This window comes from Nestor notabilis, unplaced genomic scaffold (assembly GCF_000696875.1).
Source record: "Nestor notabilis isolate BGI_N333 unplaced genomic scaffold, ASM69687v1 scaffold14283, whole genome shotgun sequence".
Taxonomy (NCBI): domain Eukaryota; kingdom Metazoa; phylum Chordata; class Aves; order Psittaciformes; family Psittacidae; genus Nestor; species Nestor notabilis.
Window position 1 is genome coordinate 7197 of NW_009922488.1, and position 25129 is coordinate 32325.

The 25129-nt window shown below is 38.9% G+C and overlaps 1 protein-coding gene across 1 annotated transcript in view; it reads right to left on the reverse strand.

Annotated features, from left to right (window-relative positions):
* Positions 1-25129, reverse strand: part of LOC104403483 (isoleucine--tRNA ligase, cytoplasmic-like) — a gene marked incomplete at its 3' end in the record, with an annotated part of 27436 nt that overhangs the window by 1825 nt on the left and 482 nt on the right. The window contains exons 2-11 of the mRNA XM_010011634.1: positions 23091-23210; positions 22434-22590; positions 21842-21961; positions 19485-19567; positions 15995-16115; positions 11329-11473; positions 10051-10192; positions 8757-8874; positions 5860-6007; positions 3857-3944 (exon numbers count right to left, since the gene is read on the reverse strand). Of these exons, the coding sequence (XP_010009936.1) occupies positions 3857-3944; positions 5860-6007; positions 8757-8874; positions 10051-10192; positions 11329-11473; positions 15995-16115; positions 19485-19567; positions 21842-21961; positions 22434-22590; positions 23091-23209 (1241 nt within the window). The remainder of the gene's footprint in view (positions 1-3856; positions 3945-5859; positions 6008-8756; positions 8875-10050; positions 10193-11328; positions 11474-15994; positions 16116-19484; positions 19568-21841; positions 21962-22433; positions 22591-23090; positions 23211-25129) is intronic.

Consider the following 25129-nt stretch of genomic DNA (forward strand, 5'->3'; position numbering starts at 1 on the left):
GGAGCATTTCCTCAACAGTTTCCTTCCCATTTCTACACCTCTTTGGCAATTTGGACTTGGACAAAAAACATAATGTCTTAATGCATCTCTGTTAACAGTCAACAAGTATGCTTGTACCTGATGGTCTTGCAATCAAGCAACCATTGTGAATTAATGAAGCAATTAATCACTAACCACCTCTTTCAGGTAAAGCTGGGCAAGAAGCTGCTGGATAAAACACAATTTCAATTTAATATTCATAACAACAAAGCCCTAGAGCTCAGCATGTTCAACAGAACTAAATAAGCACAGATCCAAAACACCTAAAAGTTATATGCACAGAAATTGTGATACAGGGTATTGCAGCATTTAAAGCTTGGATACCTCACTCCTTATTCTAAAACTAGGCATCCAAACTCTCCACAGGCATCTCAGACAAAGATCCAAAACAGACAGGACTAACTGAGGAACCAACTGAGCCTCACAAGAAAAGTTAGATAGAGCCTGTAGATCTGGCTCTCTCTCAGACTTCTGACAATAGTTGACAAAGATGGTGATTAGGTTGGGATTTACTGCTCAGAACTCTGTTGGAAAGTACTTAAATCTCTTTCAAGAAAAAGTCTAGTCTTCTAAAGCAATGGTCAATCCATAAAACACTTGGCTAAGGAACAAAGCTGTTTCATTGCACAGAAATTAACTCAAGCAGCATTTAATGCTTAGTTAAAGAGCACTACTCCTCAGCTCACCATACATAATATCCACTAGGTAAAGGGAAGATTTCTATTTTAAGCCACAGATTTGTGGATGGTTTATATGTTTTATATTACAAACAGCCTTAAGAATGTTTGAGGTGCTTAATCAGGATCAGATGAGAGAAAGGCATCCCAATATTCAGCCGTACAGATGTGGGAATGCTCAGACACTGAACATGAGGCACTAGAACAGGCCTCTAAAAAAGTAGTTAAATTCTACTGAAGTCAGTGAAAGGTAAGGGTTGTGGGTCACTTTTTCTCTCTTGAGATCTGAAATACTTCGTTTATCGAAGTCCTGAACTTCAAACTGAAAATTTATGCTGCCTTCTTCTGACCTAAGTTCTAGGGATAACAGACTCATTTGAAGTCACTATAGTAATCCTTCACTCTCAAGAGATCAGGTATCTCTTTTCTGGATTCTCAAGAATCCAAAATGAGAAAATAATGGGGAAAAAAAACAGACAAAGTGTTTAATATGCCAACAGACTGAAATGTAACACAGAAGGAGGAAAATGCTCAGTCATTTCATATCTATCACTGCTATAATAAAACAAGAAGCCATTCAAAAGGCCAAAAATAGGGTAATGTACCAAGACCAATCATTCTGCAAAGTAACCAGAAGTATTCTGATAAAGATGGTAGCCATCGCATCAGGTAAACATGGAAGTATTCTCATCTGCTCTCACACAGAAACTTACCATCTACACCTGGGAGAAGAAGGGAGAGAAAAGTCAGATTTGAGGCAGGGTGGGAAGGCTGAGAGTACTCAGGAAGTTCAGATGACCTCAGACACACAAAATTTTCACTGAGATCATTCCTTGACCTCAGCCTGGCACCTGGTATAAAGCAACTGCCATGAATTTTCTGCCTGACAATTCAAACGTGAGCCAAAGAAAGAAGAAAGTTAAGGGTGGAAATAGGAAAGTTCATTTCCATGAACTTCTATTAAAAAAGATCTAAATCTTTAAAAGATCCATTTACCTATCAGCCACCACTTAACTGTCTCACACAGTTCACATTTGAGAGAACTAATTTACTACATAAAAGAAAAATTGGAGCATGACCAAAAAAATTTATCAGCTTCGCAAGACTGCAGCACTAATACAAGAAAGAAGAAACATACACCTTTCTGCAAGGAGAATAAAAATTGCTAGCAGACTTAGGTATAGGCACAGAAAGGTAAAAAAACCCAAATCACATATTGCAGGGGAGGAGAGGATCAAAAATATGACTAGGCAGGGACATAAGCAACAATTGAAACCAGTGTATGACTGTCTTAAGAGCAGGTACTTCACAGTGCTGACAAAAACACCACACCAATAAAAGGCAAAATGTTCAGTGCATTCCTGGATAGAGAATGACTGCAACCAAGATTGAAATTAAAATCTGTACTCCTCTAAAGGAATTTGGAACCAAAAAAAGACATAAACAGGTTTAATACCTCTACCTTTCTTAATTTTTTCCAAGTCTAAAGGAAAGACATTCAAAAAAATTTAAGAAAATCGAGTGGGTTTGGTAGAAGGTTTAGTTTTCAGACACTCTGAATAGGTTTCAAAAGACTGGAAAGGGACATAACACAGTATCTATACTTCCAGTGAGAAATTAAGTACTACTAGACCTAAAAACCTGTCGGACAAGTTAACAACCTGATTCAACTTTAAGTGATGAAACAGTTTTTAAGTGAAGTGCTAAAGAACATACAATATGAATTTGTCAAGAACAAGCCACACCAAGACAAATTACTTCTTTTTAGGCAGACTAACTAGCTTAGATAAGAAGCAAGCAGACAGATTTTAGTCTTACTGTTATAGTAAGACTTCAGACTCTTTGACATCTCATTCTGGCACACACAAATATTTTAACTGGGTGACTGTACGTTTACATGGATGCACAACCACTTTGAGAAAAGAGTTATTGTTAATTCAGTATCACACTGAAAGAAAATTTCAAGTGGCATCCTGGCAGGGACTATCATAACGCTGACACCATTCAATGGTTTTACTGATGGCTCTGAAGGAGGAAAAAAATCTGGAGATCAGAAGTTCTGTCAACCCTGAAGAATGAGAGCACTGAAAATCATCTTTATAAACTGAGCACCAGCTTAAATTGATAACAGAGTAAGTGACAGATGAAGAGAATTCAGCTGGGGGAGAGGAGGGGAAATCAGTGCAGAAATACAAACTAAGAATTACTCAACTGTCACAGTATGAGGCATCAAAGTAGACATCTTAAGCAAACATTCCAGCTCTATATCCCCCTAATTCAATGACTACATGTAATTGCTTAGCCGAAATAAGATGTATCCTCCTTTCTAAATTTTTTTATTATTATTTTTTTAGGCTTTCAACTGCTTGGTAAAAATAAAAAAGATAAAAATAAAAGTGATGGCAACGAAGAAGAGTGGTTGTTCTCAAAAGAAATTTTAGTCTTTGCTTTTTTATTATTATGGTTTTGTGTGGTGTGGGGTTTTCGTTAGGTTTGGTTGTTTTTTTACCCACTACACAAGACTGAATGAAGTAAAAAAAATATGTATTTGCTGTATTTCACCTCATTAACAGACTGATGCCTTACACAAAAAAATTAGGAGAAGCCAAGCTAGAGAATTTAATGACTTACTAAACAATTCCTATTTTTCCACTGAACCAAGATGAATAAGCAGTCTTCAGAAAGCATTAACTGCCACTAACTACATAACTTCGGTAGAACACCCTACAGAAGCAGTATTTGCTCCCTAAAGACAATAGTTTTGCTTTTGCCCATTTCCCGTTAAATATTTAGGTAATGTTTAGAAAGCATTCAGCACTTGGGCAATCTCCAGGATTTTTTTTGAGACTTTTAAGCTAATCTCTTTCTATGAACACACACAGGAAAAGGACTAAGGAACCTTCCCACCTCTCACAGAAATATAACGAACCAATGAAACTTTTATTCTATTTGTAGCTTCATGTGCAAGACCAATTTGTTCTGGTAAATTTCCATTTCATTTATAGATTTTTGCAAGATACACACGTATGCAGGGAAATCCATCTTTACATAACTGCAAAAACCAACTTCTTGAAAGGTTTAACTTGTGATCTATAAAAATACTGGAAGTTAACAAGTGTGCAATAATTCTATGTACTTGCCTGTCAAGTATCTCATATTCACTGTCAGATTTGTACAGTGCTATCAGCCTGGATTCCATCAAAACGTAGATCTTTCCCGTGGCACTATCTAGAATATAAAATAAAACAAAAAGTTACATAAATCTCAATTTAAAATCCTCATTTGCACCATTATGAAACCTTTCAATTTATGCAAGATGGTATCATATTAGCTATAAAACTAAGAGAATAATCCTGCTGATCGACAACTAGTTTCCAGCTGCTTCTTCCCCATACAGCCACTTAACGAACACTTTTCAAAAGTTAAGTTTGAACAGAAACCGCAGGATGAAACCCAGGGCACTGATTTTCAGTGTGCTTTTTTGTTCAAGAGGCAGAAATACACTACCTTGCTTATTATCACTGTGCCAATGAAAAGCAATTGAAAAATTTCAGTGTATGTAACTGAAACAGAGGGAAGCAACTGGAAGACAAACAATTTACACATAAAATCAAGATTATGAAGTTGACATCAGGGGTTATGAGTGCACTTTATGCTGCCTTTCTAAGATTTACTATTCCGATCGATTTTATGCTGGATTTCTTTTTAAAGGAAGTGAATACAAATAAAAAGTGAAATGTTACAAAGGAAACCTGTTTTCTACCCCCAAACAACCCTAAACCCTTAACTTCAATAAGAAGTTTCATTCGGACTACTACCCTCCCAAATTATTCAGGGTCTCTATACCACCAGTAGTCTGCAGGCCAAAGACATCCAACCCAAGAACTCAGCATCTGAGACATGTGTAGGTGTTAATTCTGAAAGTATCCCAGTAACTCTTCGAGGTGAGCACATTTATGTTAACACCTCTGAAAACCAAAACATATTTACTTTTCTCTTAAAACAAAGAAAACCCAAACAGAGAGAGTTCACTGTAAAGTCCTCTGCAACTTTTGTTTAACAATACCTTTGACACACATTAGATTCATGGGGTTATGCTGGAACTGGATTGGCATTCTTTTACTCCAGACTAAATGCCATCATTAGCTTACATAGTTTTCCCCCACCTCTCTTCTTTTAAAACAAAGAAAATGTACACTAAAAAGTAAGAAAAGGTGAGCAGTTTGGGAGAACCTGAAAACAGGAGTGCAAGAAGTACTTTCATGCAAATTCATGATTACTTTTTTTTGGGGGGGTGAAGGTCTTTTAGATGACAACTGCATTTCCAGGATAAAATAAATTCCTAAGTGAAAAGGAAGACACATCCTAACATACTCCCTTGCCAACTGAAAAATAAATAAATAAATAAATAAATAAATAAATATGGAACTGCAAACCCCAGCACACACCTTGAAGCAGTAACAAGAAAAGCAACAGCCTATACTGTTTACGCATCCTACATGGTCTGTTGCATACAATTCCTGAAGTGCTGGTGCTCTCATCAAAGAGATTACCTTGTAGTACAACTTGTTTAGCCAGGCACAACAACTTGTCCATGAGTAAGCCGAGGCACATGGTCAAATGTAGTGTTACACTGCAACTCAGGGTATATATCTTGGCTTACATTTGTGCTAAAAACATCAGAGTAGGACCTGACATCTTGAGTATGTTATGGGTTAAGAGTGCAGAGACATTCACTTACTGCAACTTAGCAGTCTTATAGCAGTAACTTGTTCATGAGTCTGAGCCCTAAGAAAGGAGGGAAGAAAAAAGCTGGGGACACCCAGTCACACTTCCCTGTGTCTTAAATATAGTGTTACTTTAATACAACAGAGAAAATATTTGCTCTTCCACTTTATTTCAACTATAAATGTATCTCAGGGGAACAGTTCTCACAATGCATGCAAAATAAAAAGAGCACAACAGTCAAAAATCATTAGCCACATCGGAAGAAAAATCTCATCCTCAAAAATAACCCTGATCTAACCCCAGCAAAGCACTATAAATTCAGCATAAAACAGCCTATAATACAAAATGTAAGTACATATTCACAGGCATTGAAGAAAGAAATGTTCACTGTATGTCACCTTCAGTTAACACTTGCCTCTCAACTTAACATACTGCAATTCCGGATTAACGCAAAGGGCCAGGTTACTAGGCAAGGTCCAAGGAGTAGTGGTCCAAGCAACAAGAGAAACATTTGCATCTTCATCCAGTGGGAAGCTCACAGTCACTGCAGGATCTTGAACGTCCTTAAAAACAAGATAAAGTCAAAAGGGGGCAGCAGGGATGTGAATTTACTTTGTGCACCAGTGAGAAAATATAAATCTAAGAAGCAGTAACTCTTACTGCTATCCACCAAAATCCATCTTGCAACTGGCCTAGTTCATCACTGTAGTGGTAGAAGGTAAAGCAGCAGCATAACAAAGTTTGAAGAGAACATGAGTCCCAACACACCTCTATTATATCAGCACAAACTGCCAGTCCAACAAGGCCACAGAGTTAAAAATTCAGATTAGCACTGAGATTTTGGGAATTAGCTGCCAGAACACCAGAGAGCTGAGTGTCAGTTCCCTCAGGAACTCTTATAATCCCATTTGAAAAGTTTATAAGCAATCTCAACTGTCAAGAAAAATCAGCAGTTTCTCAGATACTGCTACACAAAGCCTTCTCCTACCTCTTCCTATAAAGCCAGGGAGTAAGAAAAATGACTGTCATTTAAGAAGATGCAATCTCTTATTAGGAAGCTGTTTAAGGATAAAGATATCTAAGTGTATTTAAGAGTATATTTATTTATGGTATTTAAGGGTATTAATTAATATTTGAGTAAATATTTAAAGGTTAAAAAAAAATTCTCAGGGAAGGAGACCTTTGCCATATACTATACAAAATTTTGCCTTCAAGTGAGTCAAAAGAATCCCCTGAAAACAAAGCTTTTCTTTCAGACAACTACAATCCTGTTCAGTCACTTCACATTTCACAAACAAGCTGAAAAACAACTTGGAGAAGCAAGTCTAATCTTGCAAGTATGAAATTATTCATTTTGAATTCATTATTAATTTTAAAAGCCAAACAAAAACAGGTGCGAGGTCCACAGACCCTAAAAACACAAATACGTCCTATACCCTCATTATGTCTACAGCAAGGTTCTCTGGTTTCCCATGGAACAGTTAACAGCATCATGGGACAGGCAGCTATTTATGTCTGAGCTAAGGACTGCTCCAGAGGGAATTTTCTGTGAACATCTGGTGCAGTCAACAATAAAACATAAATCTTGCAGAACTCTCAAACCACCCTCAATACCAAGTAAAGATGGAGCTATCACTACAGTTCTGTCTCTACCAATTGTTAAATGACACCGTAAGCTATTCACTTCATTTTTCTGAAGCACTAAGTTGACCACATAGATACCAACAACTGGCAAGCCATAACAAGATAACATCCAGGCAGCCAAGTAAATGGCATTGTATAATGTTTTAATCTGCACAAAATTATACCTGCTTTCATCCAAAGCACTTCTGTTAAATCTAATAGAAGCTACTGACATAGTTGACTCAAGCGTACATTAGATGCCTAGCTCAGTTTCTCAACTTGCCTCTCATGTCCTGTTATTTCTCATGATTTGTGTCCCAACTCTCCCAGGATGGATAAATAGAAGCCAAAGCCTGTTTCCCACAGTGAGAAAGATAACAGCTGCCTTACACCCAGAAATGACTGGTCTCGCCAAGAATAAATCATGTCAGCTTATGGACCTATAACATTTCAGCCTTAAAAATACCACCTCTAGCAGACAAAGAAGATAATTTTTGCATGAAGTGACAGAGCAGCACACACCCCACACACACACTACTGGTTTAAAGTAAGAAATGGCATCTAAGAATTTCATTAAGTCTGAAGAAAAGAGCTTTGCTCTATAGAAAAGGGGCATACACACCAAAAAAAAAAAATCCCCAAAATAGTTTTTGTTCTAAAGAAAGCTCATGAATCTGAGCCTGTATGAAGTGTCAGTAAGTGCAAACAAAGTAATTACTTCGGTTGTCAGTCACAAACATCAAGAAATCATTGCAGGTTGCACTTTCTTAAATCACAAAACCTTTATTTTTCAGCAGGGTCTAACAACCCCTCAGCAATATGGAAAGCTCCAGTATCTGCAGGCTGCAATGTACTACAAGTCTATCGAAACCTTTTTCCTAAATGCTATTTTTGGCCAAATTGGCCTTTTTTAGGCAAGATGTGAAAATGACCAGATGTAGAATTTGTGCTAGCTCTCTACAGTTACAACCTAAGTGAAACATCTACCATGTAACGATAGACCTAGGTGGGGATTGGAAAGGAAACAAAACCTCTGTCCACAAAGCTAGCATGAAATTTGGAAAACTGGGACACAAGTTCTGCCCTCACATATGTGAACATACATCTATTTCCTACTGTTTCTAGTCATTCACTTTAAAGGAACATCTTTAAAAGAGAGCATACCATGCATTATATAGGTAAAACATTTCCTGGAATTTCTCAATCTGAATTAATGATTCTCTGAAGAGCTGTTAGCCTAATGCTCTACAACCAAAAACAGCCTTTGACAATTCCCATTAATTCCCCTCACAACAGATTTCAACTCTGTCAAGGACCTTCCTTTTTTTCAGATCTGCAGAGACAGGGACAGCTGCAGCTCTCCTCCAAGTATCTACCATAAAAACCCAACACATCCTGAGAGCCCAGAAAAGAAGTGAGAGTAATTTACCAGAATAAAACAAAGTATGTACTTCATAGATCTGTAAGTAGTAACCAAGAATGGCGAAGAAGGCTAAGATCAAGTGATCCAAATAAATACAGCAAAATATAATTAGAAGTAACTCATTTACCTGATTTTTTACTATCAATTGGGAGTGCAATAAAATACTTATGTACCACCAAGCAAAAGAATACTAGTTTTCCAAATCCAAACTGAAGACAATAGAGAAATCTGACTGCAACATATAACGTATGCATATACTGACTTACCTTGTAATTCTGATGGGACTCAAAGTTTGACAGTGGGGTGTTACATGCAGTTGAAAAAGGCATGACCTTGACACCTCTATACACCAGTCCTTTGTCATACAGTTGCTTGAAAACCCACCTGGGAAGTAAACATGGAATAGTAGTTGGCACTTCAAATTTAGCACATCGACAGCAAAACAGGGTTCTGCTTGAGCTGGAGCACCATTCTGAGTGACACCTTTTTTAAACAATCAATCATCAACTAAAGACAGTATTTGCAAGTCAAAAGGAAAAAGAAATTGATTGCAACTGTTTTTCTGGCTGACTTTACCTTTAGCTGATTCAGCCAGCGTGGTTTTCACTGCAGTGACTGCACAGCACATACTATTTAGTTGAAACATAAAACTGTATTGCTGACTCATCTTTCTCAAGTTTCTGGAATACAAAGACCACCTGAAATTTGAACTATTAACAAGACTGCAATCACTCATTGAGAGAGAAGTCATGTAGAGCATGGCTGCTCAATTAGCACATGATCTTAAGCACCTACTACAGTAACAAGTGCTACAGAAGAGAGACAGATACAGGTTAGAGACACCTGCAACCCACCCTGAGTAAATCCTGACTATCTGAAGAGCACTTTTCACAGAAGGGCACAGCTAACCATGCAAAGTCCCACAATTTACATGAATCCTTTCCTTGATCAGCTCATCTCACTCTGGACTCAGCTCCTGTCCAAAATCACAGTCTGACATTAAGCTTTAACTCTGTTTATGAAATCTTCAATACAGCCTGTAGCATATTTGGATCCTTACAGTGTCTCAAAATAGTCAAGACAGCACATAATATTACAGTATGACAAACTGTGTCAATATTCAAGATAAACAGAAGCTGGAAGAGAAATAAATTTCACACAGGAACTCATCAGGCACCCATGTGATGGACAAACCCCTGTGTTTCTCTGTATCTGAATACTGCAGGGTTTACTAAAGGATCACCAACCTTACTTCAACCTGGTACACCAACAACATCAGCTTATCAAGTCTTACTGACTTGCACACTTAGTGGTACAGCCTGCTTGGTGGCTACTTTAAAAGTAAAGGCCTTAAATAATCATGCCAAACTCAGTTAAAATAAACAAATAAGTAACTCGGAGTCTCTGCAGAGTCTCGTCATTTCAAACTCTAGAAAAAAATTGTTAAACAAGGCTGACTTTAAAAGCTCCTTTACTCAAACTACGTTTTCAAACCACCCTGATCACTCTTCTGAGTCCCTTTCCAGATAAATAGCTCATTGCTAAGCAACCAGCCCCAACCTGGCAAGCAGCACTTCCTTCTGTCGGCTGTCATTTTGTGCTTGAGAATCTGGACCTGTATTTAAGTCAGTGTCTTGTCTTCTATGTTTGAAATCATAACCCTCAACACAAAATGCAAGTAGACTATTGCACTGATTTCTATCTGCAACCCAAAACAAGAACATCAAAATATATGCACTGATCTGCTGTCATGGAATTTCCACAGTGCCTTGACTGGAGTAATTATTACCCTGCAGATTAGAAAGCTGGAAAAAATATAGGCTTTCATGCTGTTAAAACATGCAGTCCACTCAGATTCACTCATGGGCCTCTAAAAGTCCAGAATTTCCTAGAAATGGTCACCAACCTCAGAAAAATTACATAATCTGAAGTCTAAGATGGATAAAGCCCCAGAGACCCTCAGGAGCATCAAGTTCTGCCACAAGAAGAACCAAACCCAGAAGTCTTTCAGATCTGTGCACTCCAGTGAAGGTGCCTTACTTTACACCCAGAGCACAAAAGTAAACTTTTAATGTAATAAACGTCACCCACGGACAAGTTATGGTTGCCCAATCCCTAACCCAAATTTGACACATAGCAGTGAGTGCATCTGTTTTACAACAGAGGCTCTATCAACTTAAACTGGCATAAATATAAGTAAGTCTTTCATTAAAAAAATTAAAAAAACCACATTTGTGAATACAGTTTCATCAACTTTCAGTGTATACACGGGAGCTGGCTAGTTGCAGAAGTTTTTGTGCAAGTTAAAGATTTAAATGTATGCTTACCATCTCAGAGCATAACTAACATAGATTGTGACAAGTGACAGCACTTACACTGAAGGTGTTCTATTTGCCTTTCAAAACCAGTTAACTATCTATATCTATATCTACTTTCTAAAAAACACTGCCTACTAACAACATAGAAGAAAACTACTCGGAGAAACACTGAATATTTAATTCTGCTGTAAATATAACTGTAAACTCAGAAAACCGTAAACTCAGAAAAGGTGAACACTAGATGGAGCTGCCAAGTTAAAAATCCAAGCCAGCATCTCCCTCTTGTGGTAATTCTGCCCTATTGCAAACCAAGTGCTCCCCAGTGGTTCCACTGCTGAGCAAAGAGATGGGCTTACGAACCACATCACTCTCCAGAGCTCACTCATTTGTAGTTTATAACCTCTACCCTCGAACAATCATTCCAACTTATTAAAGCAGAATTACGACTTAGTCAATACTGCTGCGTGATGCAACAACCCTCACTGTCACTGCAAAAAGCTGTTCTCGAAAAACACCAAACTGGTTTCCTTAACAAAAAGGCTTCCAAGAACAGTTCTTGTGTGACCGTCAGAAGCAGCACAGAGATGACTCCCAACGAGCTTCCGACCATCAGAAGCAGCACAGAGATGACTCCCGACGAGCTTCCTCCGAGCACCAATGCCCACCTAAAAAAAGCAACTGCTAAAGGTGGACTTAGATCTAACAGTTAAGAGTCACTTATATGCCGGAAGATTTCAGGTTTTGGTTAAAAGTTTGAGACACGGTATTTTAAACAATAACCTACCAACACATGTTTTAACTCTTATGTTTGCAAAATGCTGATCACTCGCAAGAAAGAGGGTCTAGGTTTGTAAGCCAAATATGAAACTCTGGTTCTTTCTGAAAAGTAGTAAGCTAACAAAACCACAGGGCTCCTTTCTACTGACAAACAGAAAACATTTACTCTCAGAGGTTAAAAATCAAACCCTGTTCCTCTACTTCTGCTACGTTTCTCCTCAAATGTAAATAAATTTAGTTGCAGCCTCTTGGCTGTGCGAGCAGCACTTACATATGCCTTTACTGAAGGAAAATGCTGTTAGGGAAAAGGTGTACTAAAGATGCATATTCCAGCCACTTACTAATAGAAAACCTGGTCCCTAAAGATGGAAGACACCTCTAACTTCTAAAAACCGTAACACACACTGAAAAGTTTGTTGTTCCTAAAGTGTCATGAGGGGATGATACACAGTAAATAAGACTGTGAGTTACTCTTACCATACGCATAACTTCAAAGAAAATAGAACTTTGCTACAATATTCATTGATCCAGGCCACATACACACCATGCAAACACCACATGGATATAGTAAACTCCTACAAATGAAGCTTTTGCTTCCAAAAGATACTGAATCAGTCAGTGCAGTAGTCAAAACACCCTTAGCATCCCACACAAAACCCAACATTCCCCAGCATCCTCCAGAAGATGCAAAAGTAAGCTGCCCTCTTCAAATACACACATTCACTTCACATTGAAGGATTTCATCTCAGAGCTTCTCAAATTCTTAATGCCATTCCTATTGGGTATCAAGTGATTTCAAGTGATTCTGTGTGCAAAGACTCGGTATCTAAAGATTTGCTAAGGGTTTGAAAACTCCTAGCTTTCCAGAAAATTAACGTACTTATTACTAACATTGAGAAGTTATTTTCAAACTCATATCAAATGCTTTTTATCCTTTTTAAAGAAAGAAAACAAAACACAACAACAAAAGAACAACATAGGAATTGTAAACTCAATTACCAACAAAGACTAAAAGCAAAGTGGGCAAATCATTACGACAGCAGGACCTAGAAGTGCATTATTTCAACATGTCCATGGTAGTATAGATAAATGAACAAAATTATTGTTGTGTGACCTAGCATCAGTTCATGTCATGATAAATGACAATTTAACAGCCTCACAAAAAAATTATGAACACTACACTGTGAAAGAAACTCTGTCACCTACACAGTGCAGCCAGCAAACCGCATCCAAACAGCACCATAAGCAGCAGACATTGAGGAATAGGTTCTCCTGTGACTCATGAGCAACACTTGAAAGACAAGATGAAATCAAAAAGAAAGCAACAATGAAAAACAGATGCATGGGGATGAAAAACAGAAAGACTCAACACATGACATGAGTCAAAAAAGCATAAACCTAAGAGGAACATTAAGTCCAATAACAAACACCAACAGCCTGTCTTCAGAACACCTTAAGACAGACAGGAAGAACAATTGTTCTGGGGCCTAGGAATCCTAAATACAGAAGTTGTCAAGTCTTATGTTCAACTAGCAGTGAAAACCTGAAAATCTCAGCATATAGAGATCATTCTGTCCCAGGATTACTCTCCAAGCTGCAACATTTGGATCAGTGTGTAAATGATTCTGGATCAAGCCAGAAGTGCAAAATATGCAGAGCAGAAAATATAAATACCTAAACCTGATGCCAGACTTAGCCCAAAGATCATCCAACTAAGTAGGAGTTTAGTGCGTTCTCCTTCAAAATACAGGCAAGGAGGTAAAACAACATGGATGGGAATGGTAACAAGATAACAAGGGCCTAGAGCACTAAATGCACAAAAAACATACAAGTATGAAAAAAATGCAGATAGCTAGTAGAAGAAAAAATGGTCAAAACAGAGCTTTTATGAAAAGTATCTCTCTAAATAATCAGTCACTCACAAAATACACAAATGCAATTCCTGTTAGGACCCACAAATCTGTTATTCTGAAATCATTCTGGTTTAGTGCTGGATAAACTACACACGCAGGCAAAAAACAATCAAGTCAGAGAACAACAACTACTGCTTAGAGAGAAATGTAAAAACAAAATACAATGTAACAATCCAGTTGCTTTGATTTTTTTTTGCCAGTCTTCCTCTCGAAGGGGAGTCTCCATTTACCTCTGCACTGAGAAGGGCTGAGGCAGCTGGACATGGACATGAGTGACAGAGCTCATCCTAAGAATATGGAGTATAAAAAAAAACCTCAGCCATCACACCAAAATGAAAATAAAGCAACATATAAGGAGCCAGGCAACCCAAGGCAAGTATTGTCTACAACCTCTTCAGCTGCAGCTGAGAAGAGGTGCAGTGGCACCCCAAGCCTGATGATAATGCAAAAGAAAGGGGCAGGGTGGCAAGGCCAAAGGTCACACTTGATAAGGAAGGAAAGCGAGGTCCCCTCTTAACAATCCTAAAGGGAAAACTGTAGCTGGAACAACTGAGATGGGTCCAGTGGAAGGAAGGCAGAACTGGCAAAGTGCCCCATCACCAAAGGAAGCTCCATACTGTGTTTCCACAGTAAAGAGCACGGCTTTAGTGCACAGCCATGATTTCAAATATGCAGAGTACCAATTTTCTACTCTAACTAGGAATGTTTCTCATTCTCCCCCTGCCACTATTTAGTGTTACCACATAAGGACTCAAGAGTACGTTCTCAGGGTACGGAAGTAGTTAAGAATGTTTCTACTACCTGTGGTTTCACACTGTACAAGCAAGTCATAGAACCCTAGAACAGTTTAGGTTGGAAAAGACCACATCCAAGAAAGGATGGAGATACTCCTTAGTCCTCCTTTTGTTGCTAATGCATTTACAGAAAGATTTTTTTATGTTATTGTCTTTTACAGTAGCCAGATTAAGTTCTAGTTGGGCTTTGGCCCTTCTCATTTTCTCCCTGCAAAACCTCACAACACCCTTGTAGTCCTCCTGAGTTGCTTGCCCCTTCTTCCAAAGGTCATAAACTCTCCTTTTTTTTCCCTCAAGTCCCAGCCAAAGCTCTCTGTTCAGCTAGGCTGGTCGTCCTCCCCACAAGTTCACCTTTTAGCACATGGGGATAGCCTGCTCCTGCACCTTTCAGATTTCCTTCTTGAAGTATGTCCAGCCTTCCTGGACCCAATTGCTTTCCAAGACTGCCTCCCAAAGGACTCTGTCAACCAAGCTCCTAAATAGGCCAAAGTCTGCCTTCTGGAAGTCCAAGGTATCAGTTCTGCTGACCACCACCCCCCCCTTTCTTTTCTGATAACTGCAAACTCTTTATTTCATGATTGCTGTGCCCAAGATGGCCTCAAACCATTACATCACCCCCAAGTCCTTCTCTGTTGACACACAACAGGTCCAGTGCGGCACTTTTCCTATTTAGCTCCCTTACCTGCTATGCCAAAAAGTTCTCTTCCAGACATTCCAGGAACCTCCTGGACTGTTTCCTCTCTGCTGTACATATTTCCAGCAGATAGCTGGTAAGTTTAAGTCCCCCACAAGAATAAGGGCTAGTGGCTGAGGGGCTTCTCCCAGCTGCCTACAGAATATTTCATCTGCCTCTTCATCCTGCTTAGGTGGTCTGTGAGAGAATCCCACGACGACACCTGCACCTTGCTATCCTTCCCCCTGATTCTTACCCATAAACACTCGACCATCATTAGTCCCATCATTAACCCACAGAAAATCAAAACACTCCCTAACCGTTTTTAAAACTGAATTACGCCCGAAGTGCAATTGCTAAATCTAGACACTAGATGGTGATAGGAAGCTGTTTAACCGTAAAGCTGTGCCACAGAGGAAATAAAAACTCCTCGTCATCATACCCAGAAACGTGCCACCACTCTGGCCTCAAAGCTGTTCCCTTCCTCCTCTCCTCAGCACTTCACAGGCTGTTTCCTCAGCGGCCTGGGAGAATCGCTCCCGACATGCAAACTCACAGCCTGCCTGAGAGCTATGCAATAAGCCAGCAGTGAGACAGTAATTCACTAACTGGTTTTTTTGGTTTTGATCTGTTTTTCCCCAAAGCTCACATGCTTCTTTCAGCCCAACTGTAGAACAGTAAAAAGTTTAAGATCACTCCAAACTGCTCTCAATTTCACTCTCATGAGCTGGACAAAAAAAAAAATAAAAGCATGACTACATTGCATGTTTGTTCAATTCTACCTCAATAACATCCTTCTTGTTGCACTCTTTTCAGTGAAGGACGTATTTCCATTGAGATTCAAGCTGGCTGCAGGATGGATATGAGAGTTCTACAGAATGAGAACTTACCAGTTCTATTTAAGTTATTTTAGACATGAAGAGCTGACTGTATCTTCTCTATATGAGAAACCACTGCAGTATCACCTTTTAATGATACCAACCTTCAGCATTTCCTGAAAAACTCTACCTAAAGATGCCACAATTTTACCATTGGATGAAGTTTTGTTCCAAGTTCAAATTTAGCAGCCTGAAAATGCATTCTACTGTCAGCCACCATATGGCATAGCAGCACAATGCCTACAAAGCAGTTGTTTCCAAGAAACCCATTGCTGAAAAAAGAATGAAGAATGTTCTCTAGCACCGTGAGCTTGGACAGTTTCTCTACAGACCAAAGGTATCTTTGGTTTCTGAGTCCTGAACTATTTCAAGACTAAATAACTTGAATAAAATCAGTCACCACTGGAAACAATATTTCCTAGAAAGCTAGGAATTCCACTTGAGACCATGCCAGAACTGCAAGTCTCAGGCAAGACTAGAGGGGAAAAAAAAAAAAGGCAAAAAACTCCACCTGAACAGATAGGTTCAGCCAATTAAAAGACTAAAGAAAAAATCCTTACCATATTTTCACTACAAAATCCATGGTTGCTGCACTCACTACCATTATTATCATCAATTACTTCTTCCTGGGACTAACAGCAGCATTCTACTCCCACAGGCAGAACAAAACGACAAAACCACTGGATGGGCCAAGTATTGTCACTAGGTTACAGTCAGTGCAGAAATCAATCTGCAGTTTCTCTTTCATACTTAGTTGGACACTAAAGTTCTGGAAGAGGTTTTTTTCATTTGCTTATATTTAAAAAGGAACCATTAAAAAAAATCAAAACATAGAATGGTTTGGGTTGGAAAGGACCTTCACATCATCCAGTTCCAATCCCCTGCCAATGGGCAGGGACACCTCCCAGTAGACCACATCACCCAAAACTCCATCCAACCGGGCCTTGAACACTGCCAGGAATGGAGCATCTACCACTGCTTTGGGCAGCTTGTGCCAGTGCCTCACCACCCTTGCAGTAAAGAACTTCTTCCTTGTACCCAACCTGAATCTCCCATTTAAGTTTAAACCCATCACCCCTTATCCTATCTCTACAGTCCCTGATGAAGAGTCCCTCTCCAGCACCCTTATAGGCCCCCTTAAGACACTGGAACCTGCTCCGAGGTCTCCACACAGCTTCTCCAGGCTGAACAGCCCCAGTTTTCTCAGCTTGTCTTTGTATGGGAGGTGCACTAGAATTGCTTAGGTAACAATCTGTGTTTTTAATTGTACATTACCCTGTCAAAAGCACTAACTCCAGTTACAGTGCTCCTTTTAAGCATTAGCTCCCTTAGCCTTGAAACCTGCATGAATTAAAAGACTAAAGAAAAAATCCTTACCATATTTTCACTACAAAATCCATGGTTGCTGCACTCACTACCATTATTATCATCAATTACTTCTTCCTGGGACTAACAGCAGCATTCTACTCCCACAGGCAGAACAAAACGACAAAACCACTGGATGGGCCAAGTATTGTCACTAGGTTACAGTCAGTGCAGAAATCAATCTGCAGTTTCTCTTTCATACTTAGTTGGACACTAAAGTTCTGGAAGAGGTTTTTTTCATTTGCTTATATTTAAAAAGGAACCATTAAAAAAAATCAAAACATAGAATGGTTTGGGTTGGAAAGGACCTTCACATCATCCAGTTCCAATCCCCTGCCAATGGGCAGGGACACCTCCCAGTAGACCACATCACCCAAAACTCCATCCAACCGGGCCTTGAACACTGCCAGGAATGGAGCATCTACCACTGCTTTGGGCAGCTTGTGCCAGTGCCTCACCACCCTTGCAGTAAAGAACTTCTTCCTTGTACCCAACCTGAATCTCCCATTTAAGTTTAAACCCATCACCCCTTATCCTATCTCTACAGTCCCTGATGAAGAGTCCCTCTCCAGCACCCTTATAGGCCCCCTTAAGACACTGGAACCTGCTCCGAGGTCTCCACACAGCTTCTCCAGGCTGAACAGCCCCAGTTTTCTCAGCTTGTCTTTGTATGGGAGGTGCACTAGAATTGCTTAGGTAACAATCTGTGTTTTTAATTGTACATTACCCTGTCAAAAGCACTAACTCCAGTTACAGTGCTCCTTTTAAGCATTAGCTCCCTTAGCCTTGAAACCTGCATGCCACACTCCTTTCCAATTTCCCTCCTCCATCCATTCCATGCGAACACAGGTGGTTCCACCTCCTGTTCTACTAGAGAGCAAGCTGGCAACAGCACTGTAATGTGGCCTTTGAGACTCAGATGACTTTCCAGAAAACACAGGTTTTAAAAACATATCTCATCACAGAAAAGTAATAGGATCAGGAAGCAAAAAACTACAAGATTAAGAAGTTGTCTGCCTACATATTTCCTAAAATCTCATACCACAGAGATTTCAGATCCAAAATTTATATTTTAGAGTCTGTATCCAGAGCAAGCATCAGAGGAGGTAATGGCTAGAAGCCAGATGAAAGACTGAGATTTTCTTTCAAAGGGAGAAAAAACACACCAACCAACCACAAAAGGCTTGGGCTGTTGAGAAAGACCCTGCAGCTAGTTCAAGTCAAGTTTGGTTTTTAAATCATCCTTGGAAGATGCTAGTTAATTTAGCTAGAATTTAAGGTGCAACTAAGGATTTTTATAACTTTTAAAAAACGTTTCTTGTCAGTCTTAGCTTTACAGCTTAGCTATGCACGGTTTCTTTGGCTAACTTAAACATCTGCTCCCTTTTCACAGTCTTTTCAATGTTCACTGAAAACTCACTGGCATTTCAGCCCTTGACAGCAGCTTCACAGACTTCTAGAAGTTCTGTAAATCCTTTACCGTAACTATATGTAACTAACTATACAATCACAGGTTATTAATAAAACTAATATTAAAGTACATTGATAATACTTTAATATGCACATAATTTGCTTTTCAAAGGCTTTTTGTCAGCATATGCTCTACCAAACCTTTCCCTGCAAATCATTTTGTAATTCTATCACCTGAATGACTCAATGTCACCATTGCTTCAGTGTTAGGTCAATTTGATTAGCCTTAATCTGTAAGTCTTGTCTTTTGGAATTCCAACAGTCACCCTAAGTATATTGCCAAAATACCCAAACTTTACTTAGCTCTGCACCAGGAGCCTAAGACAGTGATCAAACTATGCTGCCAAGAAAAAGATAACAGCAGATTCCCAGTCTCTAAATTCAGGCTTGAAGGAGAGGTTTAGTGCTCAAGTGAGTTTGGATAGTTTGGCAATTGCAGCTGACAGTGTGAAGAACATCAAGAATGCAGAAATACAACATAATTTCCTAAGGCAAGCGAGGAACATATTAGTAGATCTTCAGAACTGCTTTTAAGCTGACACAGATCAGTAAGATTTCATGGGTCAGTAGAAGCAGTACTGTTGTATTTTATTGTGAAGAACCCTGCTATCTTGAAGAAAAAAAGCAGGTCAATTATTTCTGTCATTTCAACATAAAGAGATTTCACATCACCTTAATTACTCTGTCCACTGTTTACCTGAACTTGGCATGTTTCAAAGTTCCAGTGATATATGGACCAACACATCTTTGAAGCCTTCCTAACATTTCAAATTTATAAAGCATATATGCAATGTAAGTTAACTTACCACACAGACTCCATGAACTCGGGATAAAGAGTTTTATAGTCATTTTCAAAATCAATCCAGCGTCCTAATCTGGTAACACTGAACTGTTAAGAAACAAACACACAAATTGGAAATCTATCATGATCTTTAAGATGCCTTTCAATACTTATCTGTGAAACAGCTTGATTAACTGTAGTGTTTGTCCCATACCAATGAAACACATCTATGAAATATTTCAGTCAGGCAGTAGTAACAAAGAGTGTATTTAAAATGGAAATGAATGAAGTAAGCAACAACGAAACCATGAACTTAATTGCTTAGAAACAAGGTAACAACAGGCAAATATATTCAAGGCTACTGAAGAGAAATGGTGGATTGTTTGAATCATTCAAACAGAAATGGTGGATCATTCAAGGTTCAGCTGAGGTTCAAGTGCCTGAAAACTGCTTTTGATTACAGCAGTCTTGCTTCTATTTTTAAAACTACACATTGCAGGGACAGTCAAAATCCAGACCACACAGTCTATCAGCTTTCAGTTATATGAAAACATGATATAATCCAAAGAGAAAGAAATGCTGAAAGAAATTGCTGTACACAAGAAGTTATCGAAACTTATTCCGGGCCAACTGCCCAAAGCTACGACAGGGCTGCCAACAACCACAAGACTGACAGGTGTTAGTCCTGACTCGGGACAGATTATGGTCATGTCTGTTGGCACAGAGTATGAAAACTAGTGAGTAATAAGCTAGCTATGGGACTCACTTGGACAAGTGGTACTCTCTTGCTAATTCCACAGCTATCAGAACCCCCAGCTCTGCAAATAATCATAGACACCTGTCCTGATACTGTTAGACACAGACCATGCTCAATATCAAACCAGTAAAGTGAAAACAAAGCAAATGAAGTCTCTCACCTCTTTATTTTCACATAACACCTGAAATACATCAGTTCTGATTCTGACTGTTAAGCCACTCTGATATTCCACCATTAAGATCCAAAGCCTAGGACTGATTAGTAGAAGGATCCACGAAGTTGATCCATTGAAAGATCTTACACATCCGAGGAACCTTTCATGTTTTTCATGAGCTTCAAACATTATTAGCCACTCCAGACAGAAAATAAATAGTACCTCCAATAAGAATGTTGGGAATTCCTCTCCTAACACTATCCCAAAATACCTGAATTTATTACCAGCCAAATCACAAACAAGATACTTAAACAAATTTCATTATTTTTATTAATAATCTAAAAATGTTTGTAAAAATACACACACATACATGCACAAGTTTATGCACATACCAAAATACAAATCCATTTACCATCCAAAAGACTTAAGTATTTGGACTAATCAGCACTGCAAAAATACCAGTTGCTGAAGACACAGCAACATAAAAGGAACAACTGTGGAAAACAAAACGAGCCAGGCACTGTTATCTTTTTATTTTTATTTAAAAAAAGCAACAAAGAATGATAATGTTTTTGAAATACAGAATTTCAGGGTACAGATGAAAGATACAGCCTGTTCTTCCACTCTTCCTTTGGCACTTGCTATTGCATGCTGTCACTGTAATATAGTGCCACAGCTGGGAAAGCACCTGAGCCACTCCTCAGCTCCAGAAAGCCATAGAGAAGAGTCATCTTTCACTTCACAGACATATTAGGATGACAGTAAACAAACTACTGGGCTAAATGTACTTTATTCTGGTCACAGTGCTAAGACCAAACTTAAGAAGCATCAGGTTCCATGTATAACACTAATATTATTCAGGCTTAGGAAAAACAAACCTGTGCCTCTCAAGAAAATATCTAACCCATCTACTTGGAACAGCTCTTCATCCTCAAGAGTCTGCACAGAGAAATGTTCTCCTTGTCACTATATTCATGGGATACAAGGTTTGGATCAATATTTTCTTGGAAGACTGAGGGCTGAAACTTCTGCTGTTCCAAAAATCCAAGCTATAGTTCTACGCTTTGGCAATTACAAGACTGAAGGGAGGCAGAAAGCCTGGAGGTTAACATGCATTTTCTTTATGAGTTTCATCTGAAAACCAAATTCAGATCTTACTTTCAATTTTCTAAACAGAGAAGATGCAAAGAAAGAAATAACTTGTTCAAGGTATCTCCTGGATGTTCAATATCTAGGTACACATTCTGAGCTCCAGGTTACCTCAAAGTAGCCTTGTCTGGATATCACAGCAGTCTCGCTGTTCTGAGCCTGTGATGTACCCTTTTTAGGATTACCAGTTAGAAACACAGAAGCTAAAAGCATAAGATTTATGCAAGTAATCAAACAGACAGAAGAATGAAGCTCACCCCAGCTGAAAATCTTCTGCACAATTAGAAACATACAGCACAATATTCACCAAGTCTTTACTTACCTCCCATTCCTTTGAGTATCTCATCACAATTCCTCTGCACTGATTGTTGTATTCTTCAATCCCCATTTTTGCCACATCCTCTGGCCCTTTAATACCTAAGGTCTTGTCAATCTCATATTCCTGGGAGCATTGAAAACAAGACAAAAAAAACTCAACATGCTGTCATCAAAAGCTTTCAGGATTTCCATGGATAGTTTATTCATGTTTTGTGCATTCTAATGAGGCTAAAGGGTCTCCTTTATCCTTTTGAGATTTCATATGTATTGCACCTGAACTAAGCAGGTATTTCCAAGGATAACACTAGTGTGATTGCTTCTTTTCTATCTTTAGAAAAATTAAATACATACCAAATAAATAGATGTTTATAGGCATGAACAATGACTGGAGAAGGGCAGGTGACTAGTAGGAAGCACACACATGTAGACATCACCACACATGCAAAAGCCAGAGCAACACACTGGACAAAGAACTTCCATTTCTTTTTTAGCAACAAAGCCAGGCACAAAAGCAATACAAATGTGACTGACAAGCAGGTAACAGCATGCAAACAGGAACCAACAGAAATATCTGCAAGGAGATTTATCACACATACCACAGGTAAACCATGGCAATCCCAGCCAAATCTTCTGTCAACATGAAAACCACTCTGATGAGCAAATCTGGTCACTATGTCTTTAATGGTTCCTGCAAGAATATGGCCATAGTGTGGAAGCCCAGTAGCAAATGGAGGCCCATCGTAGAAGTTAAATCTACAATACAAGACAACATTAAATAAAAAACTGAGCATCAAATCTTCAAACAGGATACCTGTATGCTTATGCTTCTTGCATCTTACTAGTCATTAATTTCTTCCTCTTCTGTTATCAGTCAGCACAGGTACTACATTGGCTGTGGGACTAAAGAGAACATTTCAACTCATTGAGTTCCTTCTAATTGCCAGTTCTACCAACATTACTGCTGAAATCTGACACTGTGCTGCTCCACAACTGGCAGACACAGGAAAGAGTTGCCCCTGCAGATTTCTCTTGCAAACCCACCAAACAGCAAATTACCATTTTATTACTACTTCTTGAAAACTGTTGATACTTCACAAAGTGAAACATAAATGGTAACTGACACAGCAGCAGCATTAGCCAAGACTATCTGCAAAGGGAGCAGCTGTTGTTAACAGAACTGAGGTAATAAAAAACCAACTACGCCAACCTTGCACTGTCACACACAGCTGCGACAGCTTCTAACAGATTCTTACCTAGGTCTGTTCTTTGATTGCTTTAGGCATTCCTTGAAACAATTAAGATTTTTCCACAGCTCCAGTATCTTCTCTTCCTCGTTTGGAAAGTTTATGTTTTCTGGAACTTGTTGAACCATTCTTTCCCAGCAACAACCAAGCAGAGAAAATACATATTGAATAGAAGTGAGAAAAAAAAGACAAATACAATTTATTGTCTTCCAAATCCGTATCACCAAACCACATCCCTTCTTTTTTTTTCCCCAAAGAATTTGATTCAGTACAGACATTTTTTATTTCGCTTTTATTTTTGTTTCCTATAGAAAACAGCCAAAGGGCAATTTATTTTGGGGTTTTCTTATCTTAAGAAAAGTTTCCAAGTTTGAACAGACCCTTCAGGCATCAGTTTGTGAACTAGTGAGGTTCACTTTAAGTGCAAGAGCTAAAGTGCAAGAAGCCACAGCTCCTTTTCACTGTACATCTAATTCTACCAGTTAAAGGTTTAAAACAGCACTTTCTTCCATCTAGCCAAGCCAACATTCTCAGATGCTCCTAAAAGCAGCTAGACTTCAGACACCACAGTTGAAATGCATTGCCATGACAGATAAACACATGAGAAGAATTCAAACAGAAGAGGAAAAAGCTCAAATGCCTCGGCTGCGAGTCTTAAAAAGCTCTAACTTCCAGAAAACTGGCAAAACTACTACTCTCTTTCTAGTCTCTTCTGGGTGTTTACTTCAGTTTTAGAAGTATGTCAGAACTAAACTTCTTGCTGGCCATTTACTGAAGGTATTTTTTTTTTTTTTTTTATTTGATGGGTTTTGGCCACTAGAGCCTAAAGCCACTCTTCAATTCTGGGTACATCAATGAAAATCACTACAAGCAAAATTAGGTATGAGCAACATAAGAAAAAGAATTCTCAACATCATTAGAAATACATAATAGAGCTGCCTGTAAGAGATTCGAAGGGGTCACATTTCAAGAAAATGCTACAGCAAACACTATGCAAAACCTCTGTGGAATAGGGTATTTAAGACAGAGTTCCATAACAGAAGAAAACCAGTTAAGGAGGTTGTAATAGATGACTGCAGGGAAGAAACAGGCTCTCCCACCTCTAACTATACTGCTGCTGCTCCTTAGTGCTTACATGGAATGAGCTGAGCAATACAACAGCCCCGAGTTTTGCTTTCGTTGTAGAATTACAACTAATGGCACAAGGACAGAGTCTTCCAAGGTTTGTCAAATAGTAACCATAACCAGCAACAAATGCAAAAGCATGAAGACAATACTTCAAGTTATAGTTGACATGCTGCTTGATAGTGCTAAGGTTCCAAAACATGTACTTAAATGAAAACCAAAACACCAGAGAAATCACTAGCTCAATGCTTGAACCCACAGGAAGCGTGCCCCAAAATGAAATCAACAGACAAATCTCACCGTTCATACTTTCTGTATAAATGACAGATGATTCTCCCCTGCTAATACACCCAAATTGTCAAATAAGACAAGAAATTCATTGAGAAACTGATAACCTAGTCCACAGGCGACACATCACCTAGAGGGGAGATTACATCATATGCAACTTTTTTCTTCAGTACAAAAGTTTTCTTTGTGTCTCAAAGCACTAATGAGGCTATGCCATTTCTCAGCAATTTGGTCACAGCCACAGGATCATAGAGACAATGGAGATACGCAAAATTCAGCCTTTAACCTTATTTCCTACAAGCCAGTTGACCTGAGAATTGAGGATCTGCACATTTTACTTCCATCAAGCTCAGCCTTTGCAGTCTAACGGCAACTGCAAAAGTTTTGGCAACTGGCCCTGCTGTCAAGTCCCAGTAATATAATAAATTAGACGCAGGTTTAAGGTTTGGTCTGTAACTGTGACCAGGCTATGGAAGCTGCTCACATATCACAGGCTCCATGCGTAAATCACAGCATCACTTTTGGCCCATTTCTACCAACTGAAACACTGTACGTACCAACCAGTGTCCAGCAACCACAGGGCACTAATTCACACACGATCTGAGCAGTATTACAGAAGTTTATTATGTCAGAAT